This window comes from Gallus gallus, chromosome 2, assembly GCF_016699485.2.
Source record: "Gallus gallus isolate bGalGal1 chromosome 2, bGalGal1.mat.broiler.GRCg7b, whole genome shotgun sequence".
In the NCBI taxonomy this organism is placed as follows: domain Eukaryota; kingdom Metazoa; phylum Chordata; class Aves; order Galliformes; family Phasianidae; genus Gallus; species Gallus gallus.
Window position 1 is genome coordinate 32,588,507 of NC_052533.1, and position 18,809 is coordinate 32,607,315.

The following is an 18,809-nucleotide window of genomic DNA, read 5'->3' on the forward strand; positions in this document are numbered from 1 at the left end:
CGAGGTTTGGGATGTGCTAACTAAATTAATCAAGAGTAAGGAAGCGTTTACGTGAAGCCACGGATTGGTTTTGGCCATTCTCTACAAACGCTTAATTTTGGGAATTTGGCTCCAGAGCTGAATGGTTCCATTTATGCCTCCGAAAGACCACGTAAAGCTTCTTCCGTGTTATTTTTTTCCCTATTTTTTTTCTTTTCTTCTTCTTCTTCTTTTTTTTCCCCCTTCTCCTACGAAGTGAGGTTAAGATACAGCAACCACGCTCCTATGACAGAGCTCTGATGCAAACCCCCAAGCCGCTTTTCATTTCCATAGCGCGTAAAACATCTTGGAGAGAAACACATCCGTGAAGTCGTTTCCTCTAAGACGAGCATTAATACCTTGGGGGGCGAGGGGATGGTCAGCCGTGATCACAAGGGGGATTTTAAAAGGCGCTGGATCCTCTCGGAACCGCACCATTTTCATGCGATTTTCAAAGTGAGCGCAGCGCGCAGCCATCCCCGCGGCAGATATCGCAGCTGGTTGCAGTGGCAGATGCGTCCCCTGGCTGCGCCGGGGTCACACTCCCGTCACCCAATCCGCAGGTGTAAACCGAGGGCAGAATTTGCCCCCTATATGCGTTCTGAACGCATCCACTGTGCGCCCGTGACGCCGCGAAGGTGAAGATACAGCCTTGTCCCGCCGAGGGCTGCAGGATTTTGGCCTCAAACGGGAAATTAGGAACGATTTGTAAGTCTCTCCCTGCAGTAGTTACAGAGCCACTCGTATTTCTGAAGAGGCCTTGCGACGTCTCTGCGCTTCGAGTAGCAAAAAGCGCTTTCAGCTGAATGTCAGCCTTGGCCAAACGAACCAACCGACCAACCCGAAACAACAGCCAACAAAACAAAACAAAAAGCGAAGCCGGGTTTGTCGACACGGATTACCTGGGAGGCTTTTTAAGCTCCGTCCCTTTGTGTGACAGCACTGGGAGTGCCCCGCCGAGGGGAGCCGAACTTCTTGGGGGCCAATCAAAGTCGGACGGAGACGGAAGAAAAACTGTAGTCAGAGGAAATTCACTCTTACTTTCCGTTCCATTGTTTCGAGCTAATTAATGAGCGGTGGGGAAAAAAATAAATCGGGGCTGACGGCTGAAAATATGCGTTTAACCCAGAGCTAAATCTCCGCAAACCTGCTGAGAGCTGAGCTGATAACTGAGGAGATAGAGCGTGATCTTAGTTACTAACACGAATCTCCGTGTTCCGGAGCCCTGGGAGACACGGGAGTCAAGTGATGGCAGGGGAGATCCTTAATCGAATCTGATTTTCATGAGCGAGTGAAGTTTACCTGCCAGAAGGGCAACTGGGAGGAGAGCTGTCACCGCTGGTTTCTTCCACGATTTCTAAAGCATCACGGATGGAGATAAACATTCCTGAGCCCGTTTTAAAAGACACTCTGTATTTCAGGATATTCATGTGTTTCTAATGGAAGTGAGCAGCTTTACGAGCGGGGTTCGCAGGACATCTTAACTCTCTCCCTCCCACCGCGTGCTGGGGGCGGAGGGGGGGGGGGGAGAGCTGCAAAATAGGGAGAATTCGTAAAAGAAAAGGCAGATCGGGTGGGGGGGGGGGGGGGGGGGTGAGGGGGGGAGAAATAGCGGCAAGATTTGCGAAGGACTTCATCCTGCGTTTTTCCCAGGTGAAAAAAAGGCGTCCCACCGCTCCTTGGGCGCACGTTCGGTGCGGACCCACCTATGCTGTCCAGCCAAACTCTCAGGCTGCCACCTCCTGTAAATCAGGTGTGCTCGAAAAGAGCCCAGTGCCTCTCACGGGAAGGGTGGGACGCTCAGTCATCTCCGCAGAGCACAGAATCTCAGCTCACCTCTCTTTGTATCGTTTTGGTTTGCCCTAGAAAACACGCAGGAGGTGTTCCGCGCGATTAAAGCGAAAATGGAACAGTGCTGATTTCTTTCTCGCGCACAGGGTCTACATTCTGGGTTGGGTTGGGTTTGCTTAATTATTATTATTGTTACTATCATTCCGTGATCTTTTCACGAGCGCCCTTCCAGCGGGTGCCATTGCTTGCTGTTAATATTCGGCGGCTGGAAGCACAGAAATCCGTCTCTCCACGCTGGCAGTGAGCAGAAAGGATTTCCCTGCGGCTGCCGTGTGCGCGCACGGCCCTGCAGCCCTCGCTGCCTCTCTGTCGGCCGCGGGCTGCCCGAACGCAGTGAGAAATCCCACCTACCACCTCCATCCGCGTTGCCCCGCCGTGCAAACCGACACGGATTCCACCGCAACCGGCTCTTCCCGTCCGCACAAAGGGAGCCGGGAACGTTTTCATTTTAGCCTTTGCGAATGGCGATAAGCGAGGAGGCGGACACCCACCGCAGCGGTTTATCAGGTCGGTTACGTCTGCCTTTAGAAATGCTTCGGTACGAAAGGGAAGGAGCGATGGATAAATACACTCGAATTAACATCCCTCGGTAATTGTTGGGCTATCCTCCGGTTTTCAGCATTTCGAGTTTGGAGGCTGTGTTCATTTGTGCCTTATCTACGTCTTTTGAAAAAGAAAATAAGGCCGGTGTACAGCGAGCTGCAGTGGTGCAGCCTCTATTTCTGCTGGGAGCGTGTAATAATTGCTACCACATGATCACATGGTGTATTGTTGCAGCCTGATTACAATTAAACATATCCTTCCACCTTTTTCATTACCAGAAGAAAAAAAAAAAAAAAGAAAGAAAGAAAGAAAGAAGGGAAAAAAAAAAAGATTGCTGAGCTTCAGGCCCACTTTGTGCCGTTCTCTTTCCCTTCCAGCGGCTGTTGGGGGCAAGCTGAAGTCGCTCCTTCCTTAACAGTGCGAGAGACGGCGCTCCCCCAAAGCCCCCCCCCGCATCCCCGCACTACTGTGACATCCCCACAGCAGCTCTCAGTGGCCGCAGACGCGGCGGGGTCTTTATCTTATGGTGCGGACTTCAGAGCCGTACTTTCACCTAAGGGAAGCGGCGGGGCTCGCCGTGCTGAGGGCGGCCGTGCGTGGTCTATACGGAAAGAAAGGGGAGTGAAAAAAAAAAAAAAGAAAAGAAAAGCATACAGGAAATATTGGACATGTTTGCCTTTACTGGAAGACAGCTGTTTGAGTACATTCTCCAAGGGTTTTTTTTTTTTTTTTTTTTTTTTTTTGGTTGCCTTTTCAGAAGTGGTTTTAGTGATTAAAATGTTGACTTGATGGAGGCAGTTTATCTCTAATGTCTGGGTCTGTCTAACAGCTCTTTTTCCTCACTTTTCCAGTCCCTTGCTCGGATGAGACTTTACATACGCGGGGCTCTCATCGCGGCTGTCTTAAGAAATATCCCATGAGATATACGGGGGCTCAGCGCGCTGAGGGCAGCGACTGCTTACTTGAGCCACGAGTGGAGATCTCCACGGAGAGGAAAACAAACCCCCCAGATAAAGCATTGTGCGTCTGGCAAAACCCCGCAAGTTTACTGCAGGTTGGGGGGGGGCGGGGAGGGATCGCCCTTCCCCTCAGTAGCTGGCAGTACTCATCCCCTGCCTCAGTGACTCCTCCAAGGGACCGGGTGGCTGCGGAGAAGGCGGCTCGGGGACCACGGCTCGCCCTGCCCGGCCCCGTGCCCATCTTCATCCCCAACTCTTCCCCGACTGGGAGGCGGTGGGCGCTGTTGCCAGATACAGCCGGAGCTCTCCGCCCCGTCGGGCCCCGTCGAGCCATCCGGTGGTCTCGAGGGGCGACGACCAAGGCCCCAGTCCCTGTATGGCCGCCTGGAGCTGGGGGATGGCCCCGGCCCCGTTACACCTGTGCCCCGCCGTCGTGCTGTGCCCACGGGCCAGCGCCTCCCTTCCCGCACCGAGCACCAGCCAGCCCCACACCGAAGAGGCTCACTCCAGCGTCGGCGTGTGTGCGCCTCTCACCTTTTGAGACGTTACGTTCCCCCAAAGCAAGGCAATGGAGCACCCCTTGGTTCCAGGATGGGGTTCCCATCGCCCCCCACGCGTCCCACTGCTTCTCGCGTGGGTGGCACGGCCGTCGGGGCGCGCCCCGCAGGGCTCCGCGCACCATCTGGGACCGGGTGCGGGGCAGAGGCAGCCAGCTGGCCTCGGCTGAGTGCTTTGCAGCGCCTACGTGCCCTCGGCTCAAGCCCTGGGTGCTCCCTGCACCATCCACCTCCCAGCAGAGAGTTACCCGATACCGCGATACGATCCCGTGTTCTCCAATTAGCTTTACATTTCACCATGCACACGCATTTCTGTTAAAATTTTATTCGGTAAAACACTAGTAAAACCGGAGTCTAGAAAATGCTTTCTAGCGCCTAGAGTACATTTCTCAGGTATATATATTACGTGCTGCCTTTAATAACAACAGACATTTGCTACTCTTCATGTTAGATGGAACTAATGTTTTTCCACCCATACCGTGAACACGTTCTCCAAACAGGAATTATACAGTATTTTCCTTTAAACATTACACCAGCCAAATGCACGCTAGCTGATAACTTGCATCTCCGGGTAAATATATTACTCCCTTTATTTTTGCTGAATCATGAATTTTTCCCCCAAAGCTTATTGTATTTTATGTCTTCTTTAGATAAGCACTTACATATGTGGCCCTGTTGCGGGCTAAATCCCATTCTTAAATACCCGACAGCTGACTGCGCTTCCAACACGTTCTTTATTCTGGAAACGACCCAGATCTCTGCGTTTGAGCCCCGCGGTTATCCGGGCCGTGCGGGGGCTGAGCCGGTCCCTGATGACCCCGCACACGGCGGCTCCCACCTGGGCACGGCCACCCGTGTCCCCGCACCCACGCACGGCTCTGCGCTGAGCCCACACAATGGGCCGGGAGCTCCCATTGTTTCCGGGGCAGGAGGAGCAGCCCCAGCCCGGCAGGAGCAGCCCGAGATACCCGGGGAGAAGAAGCGGCGGCGGTGCCAAGCTGCTGAGCGGAGCTGAGGGCACACGCCGGGGTTCCCACGCTCTGAAGACAATTCGCGACGTCCCGGGAGCCCAAGTAGATTTAGTCCAATAGTGGCACAGAGAAAAGGGAGTGGTCTCGTAGCAACCTCTGTGACATGCAGGATAACGAGCGGCCGAACAATGAAGGTCCGTCTCTAGCCAAGCGTGCCCCCCGGTCCTAAGCACCGATACCTAAAGGAAGAAATTCCTCCGACTCTTGCACGCAACTCGAGGCCGCTTCCCTGCCGCTGTGCCAGCTCCGTGTCCCCGCTCCGAGCAGCTTCCTTCCCATTGTGAGCGAGGAAGATCCCCGCAGCCTGCCACTAATTACCGACTGTCATCCGCTCCCACAACGCCATGTTGCTTCGCGAGTTCTTTGCGGTGTGAAATCATCTGCCATCTCCTGGCGCAGCCCTCTGCCAACCCTTAAATAATAATAATAATAACAATAATAATAATTAATCAGCAAGGAAAAAGGAAAAGAAAAGAAAAAAGAAAGAAAAGAATAACGGCTGGTTGTAACGTAAAGCTACATCTCGTAGGTCGCAGAGTGCAGAGTGATGCGCCTTTGCCCAACAGAGGCGTCCTTATTCACCAGGCGCGAGTTCTCCCTGCCCGACAGCCCCGAGTGTGGGGGTTCGCTGGGAAAGCCCGGGGTGAGGGCCGGGTGGGCAGGGAAGTGGTGAGCGGAGGGGCACAGCCAGGGCTGGGGGAGCCCCGGGAGCGATTGGGAGCTCTGAGAGCCCCGGAGCCCGACCTGGGGCCCACCTGCTGCCGGGGGAGCCCCGTGCTCCCGTAACCCTTTGGAAAGCGTTGCCTGGAAGGAATAATTCGGCTGTGAGGTGATGAAGGCACGAACAGACACGTCATCTGTACTTTGGATGATGTAAATATTTGGCAAATAAAGGAGAGGGAGCTTGTTTGACCCATTAACTTTAGTGGGAGGCTGGAGGGAGAGTGTTTCCGGGTCTGCAACTACCCCGGGGGTCACTAAAAGGGAGGTCAGAAGTTTGCTGAGGTTCCCCTGAAGTTTGGGCACCATCGTGTCCCAAAGCCACACTATTTGTGGCATTTCACGATTAGCTTTCAATCAAGTTCTCATCCTCTGGAGGATGGCAAAACCACGGCAAAAGGGAAAAAAAGCAAATCCAAACCAAAACCAAAACCCAATAATTAGCTGCTATCTGGGAAGACATCATTAGGCATACGACGCTCTAATGAGAGAGTTAAGATGGAGTTGCGTTTACTGGGAGGGGAGAGAGGGAACGATGGGTTGTACTATATATACTTTTTACTACAACCACAGGATGGAAACCCTAAAAACTGTGAGCAAGAATATCCCAGCTAACATGAAAGTTGCCTATATAGAAAAAGAGAATCCCATATAACTCCGCAGCGGAAATCAGTTAGCAAGTATCTTCTGCCCGTTTGCAAACATCAAATGTTCCTGCCATATGTCCATTCTTATTTGTATGCCGGCTGAGAAACCTGAAACGTATACATGCGATATTAAAACAAAACATGAAAGATTTTCTCCGAAATCTGTGAAAGGGGAATGTAGTCTGAGGCGGGGGTAAAAGGAAGTAAAAAAAAAAAAAAACCCGAGTGATGCTATTGCCAAAACCTTTAATATTGAACAACGCAGCTGAAGCTTTTATCACGGTACGAAATTTATAGCCTAATAATTCAAACCTGTGTGCTCACAACGAGATGTCTCTGCCCCTATTTGGGTATCGAAGGGATGGTTTTACTTTCTGAGGTGCGGAGCATCCCTGCAGGTCCCGGCAGCCTCCGGGGACTGCAGGTGAGGGAAGGGCGAGAGGTAGGGGAAAGGAAAGGGGATGGGGGCTGTTTGGGATCTGATGTGGATTCTGATACGGAAGGTAGGGATAAACATGGGATCTCCGCGTAAATCACTGAAGGAAGCAGACGACAGGGAGAACTCTGCCTGGAAGAATAACAAACGAAACCCGGAGCCGAACGTGTGGGATCGAAGAGCGTTAGTGTGAGTCCTTCCAAGGTGGCAATCTCCGAGCCTACGCATGAGCATCTTCAATTGGGCAGGCGATGGGGCTACCCGCGCCTCAGGTGCTGCACAATGGGGTATCGGCTGGGAGGCTGGAGATGATCCGAGCATCCTGAAGGGGGTGAAAGGTGGAGCGGGAGGAGATCCCCAATTTTGTACCCACATAGCTTCGAGGGAAATGAGACCAATTCTGGAGTCAGCGGGACTCGCCGCAGCTTGGCGACTCTCTTCGAGACCAATAGATCACCTGTTAGATGGGGACACCTGGGATCCCCCCGGCACGGGGTCGGTGGCCCAGGTGCCAGCACGTGTCACCGCTCATGGGGGGCGTCTCATGTCCTCTCCCTCCTGGGACACCCCGTCCTCTCCCCGGACCCGCAGTCGAGGCAGACGCTAGTAGCGATTTAGAGCCCTCCCCGCCTCCTCTGCCCGCTCCCGGCCACATCTACCGCTCAAGGAGCAGCAGGAGTGTCTCCAGACAATCTCTCGCCCCTCCCGGGGCAGCTCCCCGCCCGCCCCGGCTGCTCCCGAGCAGCTCATCGATAACCATCGGCTATTTGCAAGGGTAAACAGCGACGGAGCCGGCGGCACAGGCGAGGGAGGGAGGGAAGGAGGGGGTGAGCCTCGCCTGCCTCGGGAGCACCGCCCGTGGCACAGCGAGCGCGGCGGCGGGCAGAGCCGCACGGAGAGCAGCGGGCGGAGGGGTCGCGGGCGCGGGGCCGAGCCCGGGCTGGTCTGGGGGGGGCCCGTCCCGTCGGGGCAGGTCGCGGGCGGGGCCGGGTGGCGGCGGCGGCCTCCAATGGGGGCGAGCGAGGGCCGCGCCGCGGGGCTGCCCGCTGCCCGCTGCCCGCTCCGCGCTGCTCGGCGGCTCTCGGCGGGAGGCGGCGGCGGGGAGAAGCGGCCGGAGGAGAGGACGGAGCCGGGCGGCCGAGAGCCGGTAAGCGCCTGCCCGCGGGCCGGGGGAGGGCGGGCTGCAGTGGCGAGGCTTTCCCGCTAGATGTCTGCGCGGCTAATGGTTGCGGAGGGCTCTGCCCTGCCCGAGCGTAGCCCCCGAGAGGGCGACCCTCCGGCCGCTTTGAAGTCTGCCATCCCCGGTTCAAATGAAACTCCTTTTCGCCCCTTCCGAGCCCTTTTCTTTCTCTTTCTTTTCTCGTTCTTTAACGAGCTCCGTGCAGCTCAATGTCGGATGAAACGCGGATTTCTCCACACAGAACGTTTTCTTCTGTACGATTCATGCTGTTGGAATCCCTTTATGACCTTTGATGTGTTTAAATAACACGGTAAAGCTGTGCACACACCTCGGATTAAACTTTAATCATCCGAAGTCAAGGACGTCCAGGTGGTAAATGACTTCACTTTGACATTTCTACTTTAGAACAATATATGATCCCGGCGCAGGTCAGAGAGACGTTCCCGTTCTTCTCACCCTCAGAAGTGCAAATACGCTTTTGCCAATAGAGATTAGAAACTCGTTGCTCCTGTTACCTTATTACAAAACAAAACAAAAACAATGGGCTCCCCGAAAACAATGATCGTCGTAGAAAAAAAAAGAAAACAAAACTGAACCAAGAGTCATGGCTCCCGGCTTTCTAGTCCTGTAGTGTACCTCCAGACTCCTCTAAGGGCTGGGAAAACCTATTAGGCACCGCTCCTCTGCCTCCCTCAGCCTGTGTGCCTACAGTGACCCAGACAGGAGCCTGGAGAAGGCTTTTGGCTCTATGTGCGCCTACATATATACGCATGAAATGACAAACATTTTAAAGCCCAAAACTTCAAGTTGGCCAACGACTCTGCGCGTTTGAATGTTTCCTTATCAGAAAGCCTTACCTCCGACAAGCTCCGTCCCAGCTCAGTCCTTAAACACCCCCCTCCCCCCCCCAAATCTTCTGCAGGGTTTCCTTCTGGTCCCCGCAGTGAGGACGCGGCACGTGAGCCGAAGGTGAGCCGCTCCTCGGGAACAAAAAGCGCAGCGAATGCTGTCTGTTTAATAGAAATCTGGAACTCTTTATTTGCTACGCCGCTAGCACCTGGTTTTAAATCAGACAACTTTTGGTTAACACGTACAAGTGAGGGGGATTTGTGGGCCTTTTTTATTGGCAATCAATCGGTGACAGCTAATTTTTGTGCTGATTTTTACCAATGAATCCTCGCTTTGCCTCTGAGTATGCTTGGAAGCCGTGGAGCACAGGGAACTAAAGCCAAAGCTGTCATACGGAGCCTCGGGTCCTGGGCTCTGCTGAAGGAAAGGCCCAAGCATGGGAAATCCCATCCTTTAAGAAAAATAAAAACGTTCCCATCGCCGGTTTGACCCACCGAGGCTTTACACGCGCTCTGAAGGAAATGAAAATGTGAAGAAATACCGGGGAAATCATAGGAGAACGGGCAGGAGGGAGGTGGGCTCGGGCTGCGAACAGAGGGCTCCGGCGGGCAGAGCAGTCGCACGGCGAGGAAGGGTGAAATTTCTTCCCCACAGTGGAGCGGGGGCAAGTTCAATTCCTCGGGCACTGAGCGCTCGCAGCCCGGCGACCTTCACGGCACACAAAGAGGGAGATGAGCCTAACAGCCGCCTCGGAGGCGCGGCGGGACGAAAGCAAAAAGGGCACCGGCGCCTTCCTGCTGGGCTCTGCCCCCCGGCCCCGCTGGCTGAGAGGTGCCCCACGGGTCCCCGTGGGAGCGGTGGGGCGTCGAGGGGAAGAAGCGTAACGCAGCCACCGGGGAGAGCCGAGGCTGCGCACCGACCTTGCAGAACGCCGGAGACCTTACAGCGGTCGTGAGGCGTTCGGAGGCGTTCGAGAAGAAATCAAACATCTTCTCTCGGCTTTGTTCGGTAGCGCTGCGGACGGAGGAGCCCAAATCTCTGCTCCGCACTCCCCGGCAGCCGTGCGCTGCGCAGAGCGCGTTACCTCCGCGGCTGTACCGGCGGCGTTATCGCCCTCTGTATCGGCGCTGCTCGGTGCTCGTACCTCTGCGCTAAGCAGACGCGGTCGCCATAACCGCAGCTCAGCGTCAGACAAAAGAGTGCTCGCTTATTTCTGAACGGTCCCGGAAAAACTCGCCCTAAAATCCCCAAGTCCGTTTATTTAGCTGTCCGTTCTGTCCTCCGTTTTTTAATTACGAACTCGAGATGTTTAATGTTGGAAAAAATGCATCAGTTGTTTTATACCCGGACAGAGCCTTTACTTGTGAAACTCACTTCTTAAAAAAAAAAAAAAAAAAAAAAAAAAAAAAAAAAAAAAAAAAAAGTAAATCTGGAAATAATTAACTCGTACAGTTGAGAACATTATGTTGCTTATACTGTAAACGTGTCCTTACACCTTTACAAGACGTTACAGAGGACTTACTCAACTAATTGAAACTGTTATATGGCAGCGTTATGTATCCAACATTCTCGTTACATTTCATCTTTATGGACTTAGGGTTTTATTCCTTTCACAGTCTTGTGATTTTTTTTCCTTTTTATTTTTCCTTTTTATTTTTCCTTTTTATTTTCCTTTTTATTTTTTCCTTTTTTTCTTCCCCCCCCCCTCCCCCCCTTTTTCTTTCAGCAGCCAGTCGTTTCATCCGCAATGAGGGTCACCAGAAACGTTGTGAATGGTGAAGAAATGCAGTATTACCCTCTGTATGGAAGGGTGAGATGGATCGTACCGTCACGGATAGAGAATTGCGATAGGAGCTGGCTGGGAAAGCATTAGTTATAACACAGCCAAAACACTTCTCTCCATCCCAACACCTGGGAAAGGAATAAACGTATGTGTACGGGAGGGTTTCTATGCTAACTGGCTCGGGTGGTGGGATCTCTTATAACAATAAGAATAATGAGGATGGTGATGATGATAATAATAATAGCGACTATGGAACGCCTCCAGCTGCATCCCCAAGCAGGGAAGCGGGGCAGGGTGAATTCGGGTGGGCTGCGACACGCACCCATCCTTCTGGGCACGGGCGATGGGCAGCCCCAGGAAAGGACGCGATGTCCCCACGAGAGAAACGTTCCTCTCGTGGGTACTGGGAGCGGAGAGCATCTGCGAGTGGGAGAGTGTGTCCGCACAGCGACCCGCTCCCTGCTCCTGCAGTCCGTTCGCCCTTCATGCCGTGTGAGCCCACCGCGAGTCGCTCTCTCCGCTCCCACCGGGGTTCCGCCTTCGGGAGCTGATGGGGACTTTTGTTCAGCGTGGAATAAGTAACACTCACATCGGTGCATACAAACGCCCGATTCACGGGAAATAAGGACCAGGATGTGGGCTGCGCTCCAGGCTCGTTTGTGCCGAAGACGCGGTCCCGCACTGAATATATTATGTTATTTTCAGAGCAGGGGACGTGGGGCTCCTTCAGATGAATAAATGTTTCTCCCGCAGAGATCGCCCCGAAAAACTTCTGCCCGATTGATGCCTAAAGGCAAATCTATGTCAGAAAGACGGGCAAAGAGAAGAAGGAAAATCCCCGAAGTATCCAAAGGGTCACTTACGGGAGGGAGGTAGGCGCATCGCGCTCACGTCTACAGTCCGACACACCACAGATGTGTTTGTCGATGTGCGGGAGAGCGTGTTTGAAATGATGTTTTATGCTAAAGTGTTTCGAAGGGCTCGCTAGGAGTGCAGCCAGCTCGGCGCATCGAACCCTGCAGCCAGGCGTTGTGCCCAGGAGCCGTGCCGCAGCGCCGTGCCCCCAGCCGGCTGTCAGAGCGAGGACCCGCCCCAGCGAGCCGGCGACAAACCTGCTTCGAGCCCGTCACCCCGTGTGCTTCACAGCGCGGTGCGGCGGGGGCAGGGAGGGAGAGAAAGAGCGAAGGGAACCGGGGGAAACCCCGAGGGGACGGCGGGACGAGGACACCCGACGGGGAGCTGCGGGCGCGGCTGCTGGCGGGCCTCGGGCCGCGCAGGTGCCGGGGTTCCGCGGCCGCGCTGCCTTCGCCGCGCTCCGCGGGGCCCCGCGCAGGGCCGGAAAGGCCGGCAAAGGTGAGGCGGGGGGCGGCGGTACCGTCCCGTCGGGTTCTCGGCCCAGCAGGAGAGGGGAGAGCGGCCGTCGGCGCGTGTGCGCTGCACACACCGGCGCTGTCTCCTCCCGACAGAGTGGACCCGCGATTAATGCCGCCGGACAGCTCCCCCCGACCCCGCTCCCCCTCCCCTTTTCTCCTCCCTTCCCGCCCCCTCCTCCCGAGGTCCTCCGCTGGTTTCAATAAAAGGCAGGATCCGAGCTTTCTCTCGTTCGAATCAAAGAGGTGTCGCGATTGGCTGAAACGAGGGGCACACGGGGTATTTGCAAAGATATTTCCAAACAATACTCGGCCGAGCCTCCCGAAGTTCCTCGGGAAGCGAGCATTGTCTGGTAAAACAATGACAGAAAATAAATCAGTCGTCGGGGTCCCCGTCGGGATCCCGGGGGTTTCAACCCGGCTCCTTGGCTCGCCTTCCCAGGCTCTCCTACTCATTAGAAGGTTAATAAGAGGCGCCGGAGACTTACCCCGGGGTAACGGCGGGGGGACCGGGCTGCCGAGCCCGCGGCACTGGGGGCTCTGCTAGCAGCCGTCTGGGCAAAGCGGCTCCGCCGCGGCGGGGCCGTCCGTGAGCACCGGGGCGCTCCCGCTCCGCTCCGCGGGGCTCGGAGGGGGCATCACCGCCGCGTGGGGCGGCCGGGCGTGGGCTGCCTTCAGAGCGCTGCTCGGCCGCGGCCAACGAGTGCTTTTTCGGGAGGGTAAGCGAGCGCAAAGCCTCTGTGAGAGAGTAAACCTCGTCTTGCGCGTGCGGTAAACCAGAGGAGCGTTTCCCTTCGGAGTAATATGAAGTTTATCAACTAAAAACCGAGCAAATAAACCTCGAAACTTTATTCTGGAGCGCATTTTATACCCGAGAGACTGAATTCTCACGTCTTCACAGAGGCCTATAAATCTTGCTTTGCACCCGCTTACCCTCCCGAAAGAGACGGCGGAGCAGTGCGGTCCTTTTGAGTACGCTCTGCTGAGCCCCGCGCCTCCCCGTCCCCCCCGAACGGTGCGAATATTCTGCCGCCTTGGCTGAATGGAAGCGAAGACGTTTATGGCCTCCACCGCGACTTCAGTTGAAGAGTTTCACATGGGAGACGCGGAGATCAGTGCCCCAGAGCTACATTTTCCTCCGGGGAGCTCAGAGCCCCGCACAGAGCCGCTGTTTTGCCGATCGGTGCCCTCGTACCGCACAGCTCTATCGACCGGCGCTCCCGGAGGGGCGTTTTCACACGGGACTTCGCTTCTATGCGGACACTCGTTTTCAATCTCGAGAGGCTCAAGCCCAAGCTAGAGCTGTCTGGCGATAAGTAACCCGCCCCAGAGCCGAACTGTTAATGAACAGAACGATCCCACTTTCATCTCGCCCCTCAGAAATATTTTTGCTTAGAAAGGGCTGGCTGCTAATTGGGGAGTGCAGTCGCCTTTAATCTCCAACACAGCGCTTGGAACCTACCCAGAATGAATTAAAATAAGTCTGATAAACAAGAAGTAAACATGGCTTCCCAGTAAAACCCGTTTTATGATCACAGCTTGTGTGCCACCTCCAAATATTAAGTTTAGGCATTCAGGGCATAAAGAGCAAACCCCTTTTCCAAAGCCGCTAATGCTCACATTTGGTACTGTTTTAATCTTCCCTATTAGAAGTACAAGGAAGGAATCTCTTTTGTTCCAGTAAACTCTAGATGGAGTACAAATTTGCATGTTTACACATACTTTCTACGCTGGAACGATCCCCTAAATCTTAAATCTATGGATAAACACGTGTATTTATCTTCTTCTTCTTTTTTTTTTTTTTTTTCCCCTGAAAGCAGCCTGCGGGAGAGGAATAATCAGCGGAGCAGTTAATTTTTTTCTCTCCTCTTCTGCATTTCTGCTGGCAAGGAGAGAGAGCGGAGCCTGTGTAGAAGCCTGCGTGCGGGAGGGGCTCCGTCTCTCACCTCTGCAGACTTCCAGGTCTATACGCAGCGAGACGGCGGGGACAGCCGCTCCGGGCACCTACAGCCCCGGGAGCTGCGGATCCCTCTCCCACCGCAAAGCGCCGTTTGCTGTTTGTCGGTTTGTTTCTTCTATTTATAGCGTTGCTCCCGAGCTCGTCCCCGGAGCGTGCCCGCTGCAGCGAGATCTGGTTTCCCGGGCGCAGCCCCATCCTTACCCAGCAGCAGCGCGTTGCAAATGCCTCCTGCTAAAAAGGAGCGAGCCCGAGCCTCAGGATCCCGTTAAGGACCGGAGTCCGCCCCTGTGCTCCCGGCCAGAAACACAGCACAGCCCCGAGAGCCCCAGAGCTGCTCGAGAGAGCTGAAACGCCTCGTGTTTGTCGAAGGATTTCAGAAAACAGGTGAAGAATTAAGATAGGACTTAATGCCGCGCTTATCGCATGTAAATGAAATATTTAATCTGCCATTTCATCTCTCCTGTGTGCTCAAACACCTCCAAAAGTTCTTTGAACAAATATTTAGTTTCCAAGCTATAAATTCGTCTTATGCAAAGAGAAAGCTTTCAGGATCTCCAGTTTAAACTCGTTCCTTCCACTTGTTGTGGTGCTGGGAATTATCAAACCGGTCAGCTTACCTTTCCCACGAGTGGTAATTAACAGAGAGCTGGGGGGCGTGGGGGGAGGAATAAAACAGGGAATAATTGCATTCAAATACTGGGAGTTCACAAGTCGTGACCAGCAGCCTTCCTACTTCATGTCTTTATTCAGTTGATTGTTATTTTTATTCTCGATGTCTCCACAGCTACTCTGCACGTCGGGTAACCCTGCAGCGTCTCAAGATCCCCTAATCATCGTCAGAAAGGAAAATGGAGAAATAAAACTGTAAGGAAGGGGAACCTCTATGTCATTCTCTGGTCTGTCTGGGGAGTTATCAAAACCCAGAGCTTCTTATCCTAATCTCTCTGAGATCCGAGAAAAGCATGTGGGGATTGCCTGCTCTTTTAGCTCACTGGTTTGGGATGGGATGGGATGGGATGGGATGGGACAGGGAGGGGGGAAGAAGGATCCTTCCGAAAGGCTTCCATGGAGGTAAGTGCCCTCCACTTGTGAAGAGGAGAAAGCTAGCTGTGGTGACAGTGAGTTAGTGGCTTTGACAGGCAGGTGAGGGGCCCCTTTCCCAGCCAGCCTTTGGTGGGAGGGTCAGGGGGGGAGCAGGAACCTTTTCCAGGACCCTACACTACTTAGACAGCATTTATGGACGGATAAAGCTGAACATTGGACAGGACTCCCTGAAGGAAAAGAACCTTTCAGTGGAGCCATCAACCTGTCATCGCTGCAATAAAGGTGTAACACACAGGAGTGCTGGTAAGAGCCCAGGGTTTATTTCCTGGCCCTGTCACATGACATGGGGCCAGGGTTACCAAAGGTTACCCCTCACATGGAAAGGATCAGTGGCCATCAGGCACAGCAGCTACTTCTCCTGCCTCCTGTCTCACTTTTTTATTTCGACTCATGTGAGTGTCTTGTTATAAGTGGAAATCCACCCGCCCCATTCAGCTACAATGATACAGGTGATGAATACCCATTGCCCTGGAACAGCAGTCAGCTCAGAGCCAAAGGCTGAGCACCCTTCTGCACCCACCTCACATCCCTGGAGGAGCTCCTTCTCCCAGCTGGTGGAAGAATGCTTCTCCAAAGGAGTCATTCGGTGTCTTCCAAGCCAATCCCTCTACACTCGTATGCTTACACACTTTGGGAAATGTGTGGTGTTTATGGCTGGGTATTGCAGTGTCAGTCCTCTCACGAGTGTGGCACTGTGAAATTAGTGCCAGGATTTCTGTGAGAAATCTAGACGAAGACTTGGGCCATTCCGTGTCATGTAATTCTTTATCACACGAGAGATGCAAGCTCTATTACAGCTTCCTAAGCAGTGCGTATAGGCACAATAGGGGCAATGACAAGGGAGGCCTGGAATCAAGGAAATGGAAGGGAAATAACTGGAGACTACAGAATTAATAAGAAAGGCTGTTTTCCACAAAAAGTTGGTTATGATGGCTTTGCTGTGGTTTCCTCCAGACAGACACTTGTCAGACAACGCTGTCCTACCCAGGATGTGGGCGTAGGTAAATGACTTTCTATTAAACATTCTTGCAATAAAATCTACAACAGAACATAAGAGAGTGCAAAGCATTGGTTATAGATCTTGGAGGTTTACATTACTTTTATAGAGGGTTTGGGCTATATTTTAGATTTACTCAGTGCTTACAGAGCCAAGCAGTGGTGTGGCAGATGGAATATATTTGCCACCTCTAAAGAGCCCGAGCTACGGTTGGGTCCTTTGATTCAGCTTCCCACCCCTCCATACAGAGTCCTGGAGCAAGGGTGGCCAGGAACACTTGGCTGCGCCTGCTCTTCATGGGTCAGATAGGCCAAGAATGGCCTCTGGAACTGCTTCAGCAGCGAGGAATTGTACAGGAATTGTGAGGAATCCTTCATTGTACCTCTTCGTTGCTGTCATTACTGCCACTGCTGCTTAGCACCATTAAGCAGGACTCAATTTGGAGACAGTGGAAAACACAGAGATGTCCCCTACCCCAGTGAGTTTTCTATCTCTGGGAAAAGAGGTGGTGGAAGAGAACTTCGAACAGCTAGGAAACACAAGATAGCAGCAGCTTACTTGGTCAGAGTCTGCCCTGGGAGTGGCTTGGGAAGAGAGGTGGCCTGAAAAAGAGCTGACAGCAAGCAGCCATTTTTCATGAAAAATAAATCTTAAACAGAGATGTTAAATCTGCAGAGTTTCAGGAGTTTCATTTTAACTTCCCAAGAGGGAAAAGGGAGATGTTTTTGCTTGATCAAAATGGGTAAAAAGAGAAAGTGGTACAGGATAGAAGCCTGGGTGAAAAGCGTGAAGATTGCCGTTTAAAAAAGAAGTTCTTCCATTCAAAATCTGCTCTGATGAAAATTGGGCTGTTTCCATTTGAGATGTTGCACAGCAGCTGTATAATGCCTGGGATGCCCCTAAGCAGATGAATCGGATTACAAACTGGATTTGTCCCTTTTCCAGATACAGGCTTGTGGAGGAGTGCTGTAAAGTGATCCTAATGAATAGGGTGAGCGGGTGGGTTTTTCTGAGCTTATTGTCCTTAAATATCAATATGAACAATGAGGATGTTGTTCCTCTTTAAAATACTACTGGCAATAGCGTTCAAAGTTTTCTTTACCATAGAAAAACTGCCAACCGGTCACTACTGCAGCCATCACCACGAAGTAACTGATATTTTACAGGCCGGGAAGTGGAGTCGGAAAGATTAGGGCTTGCCCAAGGCCACAGAGCCAGCAGTCAGGCAGGAAAGGAGCTCCAGATTTCCTGGCTCCCACTCTCCTCCTAAATTCATCATCCACACTCCAGTTCCTTCTAAACAGATTTTTTTTCTGAGATTAAAAAAGAAAAAAAAGAAAAAAGAAAAAGCCTTTCCAACTGGTTGAACTACGTCACGAGGTTCGGTCCCAAATCTGTGTCATGGAATCAGGCAGGGCTGGAATGTGATTTAGCATGGTTTGGAGATGCTGTTTTGGAGATACCCCATACGACAGTACACGGCGTGTGAGTGCCGTGTAAATACGGCCTCAGTCTCAGCGGTTTGAGGTGAGCTGAGCGGTCCAGATGGGAGAGCAGCAGTGTGGGTCAGAACAAGCCCACGTGAGCATGGATAACACCAAGGAAAATTTATTATTGAGGATTCAGGGCTTGTCTGCAGCAAAAAACCCTGTCACTTCAGCTTGAGTTTTGTCCATGCACCCATTTACGTAGGCTACAGGAGAAGCAATGTTTGATTAAACTGTTCTACAGGTGACATTTCCATAGGTGACGTCCCCATTTCTGAGTCATTACTATCTTAGCATGCTGGCTGATCGCCCTCTTGCTGACTAAAAAGCTGCTCATACAGAAATGAGGCACTTAAGCAGGAGTAAATACATAAGCAGGGTATCCAGGTAGCACAGCATTTAGCTGAGGGCCATGATTGATGATTCATCTTTGATTTAGCTGATGTAGCTGAAGACGTTACTGCTGTTTTTGCTCCAGATGTAAAAAGGGGGATGTCTGCTCCTCAGCCATTGTGTCCGGTGTGTTAATTTAAACTGAAATCATGTTAGGTTAATTAATAACAGTAACTGTGAATGAAGCAGCTGAAGGCAGAGATCTCTTCTGCCCTGTCAGCAAAGCTGTCAGGGCTCGGGAGTCAGAGATTCTAATTAATGTGTTCCAGCAGTGGTTTCTGTAAAACCTATTTTCCATCTCGCTGCGGTGGACTACGAGATGCTGTGTCCATCAGCTGTGCTGTCATAGCTGTGAGGTTCTAACTTGCAGCTGAGTGCATCATCATTTCTCGAGTGGTCTGTCAGGCACAGTGGGGGTGAGTGGCTCTACTCTGCTCAAATGAGGCCTCCTCCATGTCCAAAGAAATTAGTTTCGACACCTTGTACCCAACCTCTGTTCAGAATTTAAGTGCCCTGCGTTGTGGTTTCAATTGGAAATCTGCGTGGAGACTTATGGGAGCCCTTTGCCTCATCTGAGTTTAATTTGATTACACTTAGATGAGATGAACTTGGTGCAAACCATCACGGGACACTCGTGATGAACTAGGAAGTTAGTGAAAGGATTACACCATGCTAATTAGCATCTACTATTAAGATAGGATCTGAGTCTAAAATACAATGGGACTCCCTGAGTAACTCCATACGTGAACATTCTTGTTCTGAATGAGATCCTGTGTTCTTCCTTATCTCCATTGCAAACTTGGGTTTGTCTAACAAGGAAATTCACCCAGCCTGAGACGGGGTGTGGATCTGAGGTGGAGTAGCAAGTTCTGCATGGATGTTCGCAGCCATTTCCATGTGTGAACAAGTCTTTAGCCTCCAGTC

General features: G+C 52.6%; 1 protein-coding gene across 1 annotated transcript; it reads left to right on the forward strand.

The window, feature by feature from the left end:
- The first annotated feature begins 6,841 nt into the window (after nucleotides 1-6,841).
- Nucleotides 6,842-14,914, forward strand: LOC101749067 (translation initiation factor IF-2-like). The gene is made up of 5 exons (XM_040695784.1): nucleotides 6,842-6,951; nucleotides 7,477-7,909; nucleotides 10,518-10,601; nucleotides 11,328-11,446; nucleotides 11,543-14,914. Exons 1-5 carry the CDS (start codon nucleotides 6,842-6,844, stop codon nucleotides 12,489-12,491), a joined length of 1,695 nt encoding a protein of 564 aa, XP_040551718.1. The 3' UTR covers nucleotides 12,492-14,914.
- Nucleotides 14,915-18,809: the final 3,895 nt, after the last annotated feature.

What these genes read in the sequence shown, in the direction of transcription:
- LOC101749067 (XM_040695784.1), top strand. Translation starts at nt 6,842, where the DNA reads ATGGGATCTCCGCGTAAATCACTGAAGGAAGCAGACGACAGGGAGAAC. An exon ending in AGCCGGGCGGCCGAGAGCCG is followed by an intron (nt 7,910 to 10,517) that starts GTAAGCGCCTGC and finishes TTTTTCTTTCAG; the next exon opens with CAGCCAGTCGTTTCATCCGC. An exon ending in ATTACCCTCTGTATGGAAGG is followed by an intron (nt 10,602 to 11,327) that starts GTGAGATGGATC and finishes TTTCTCCCGCAG; the next exon opens with AGATCGCCCCGAAAAACTTC.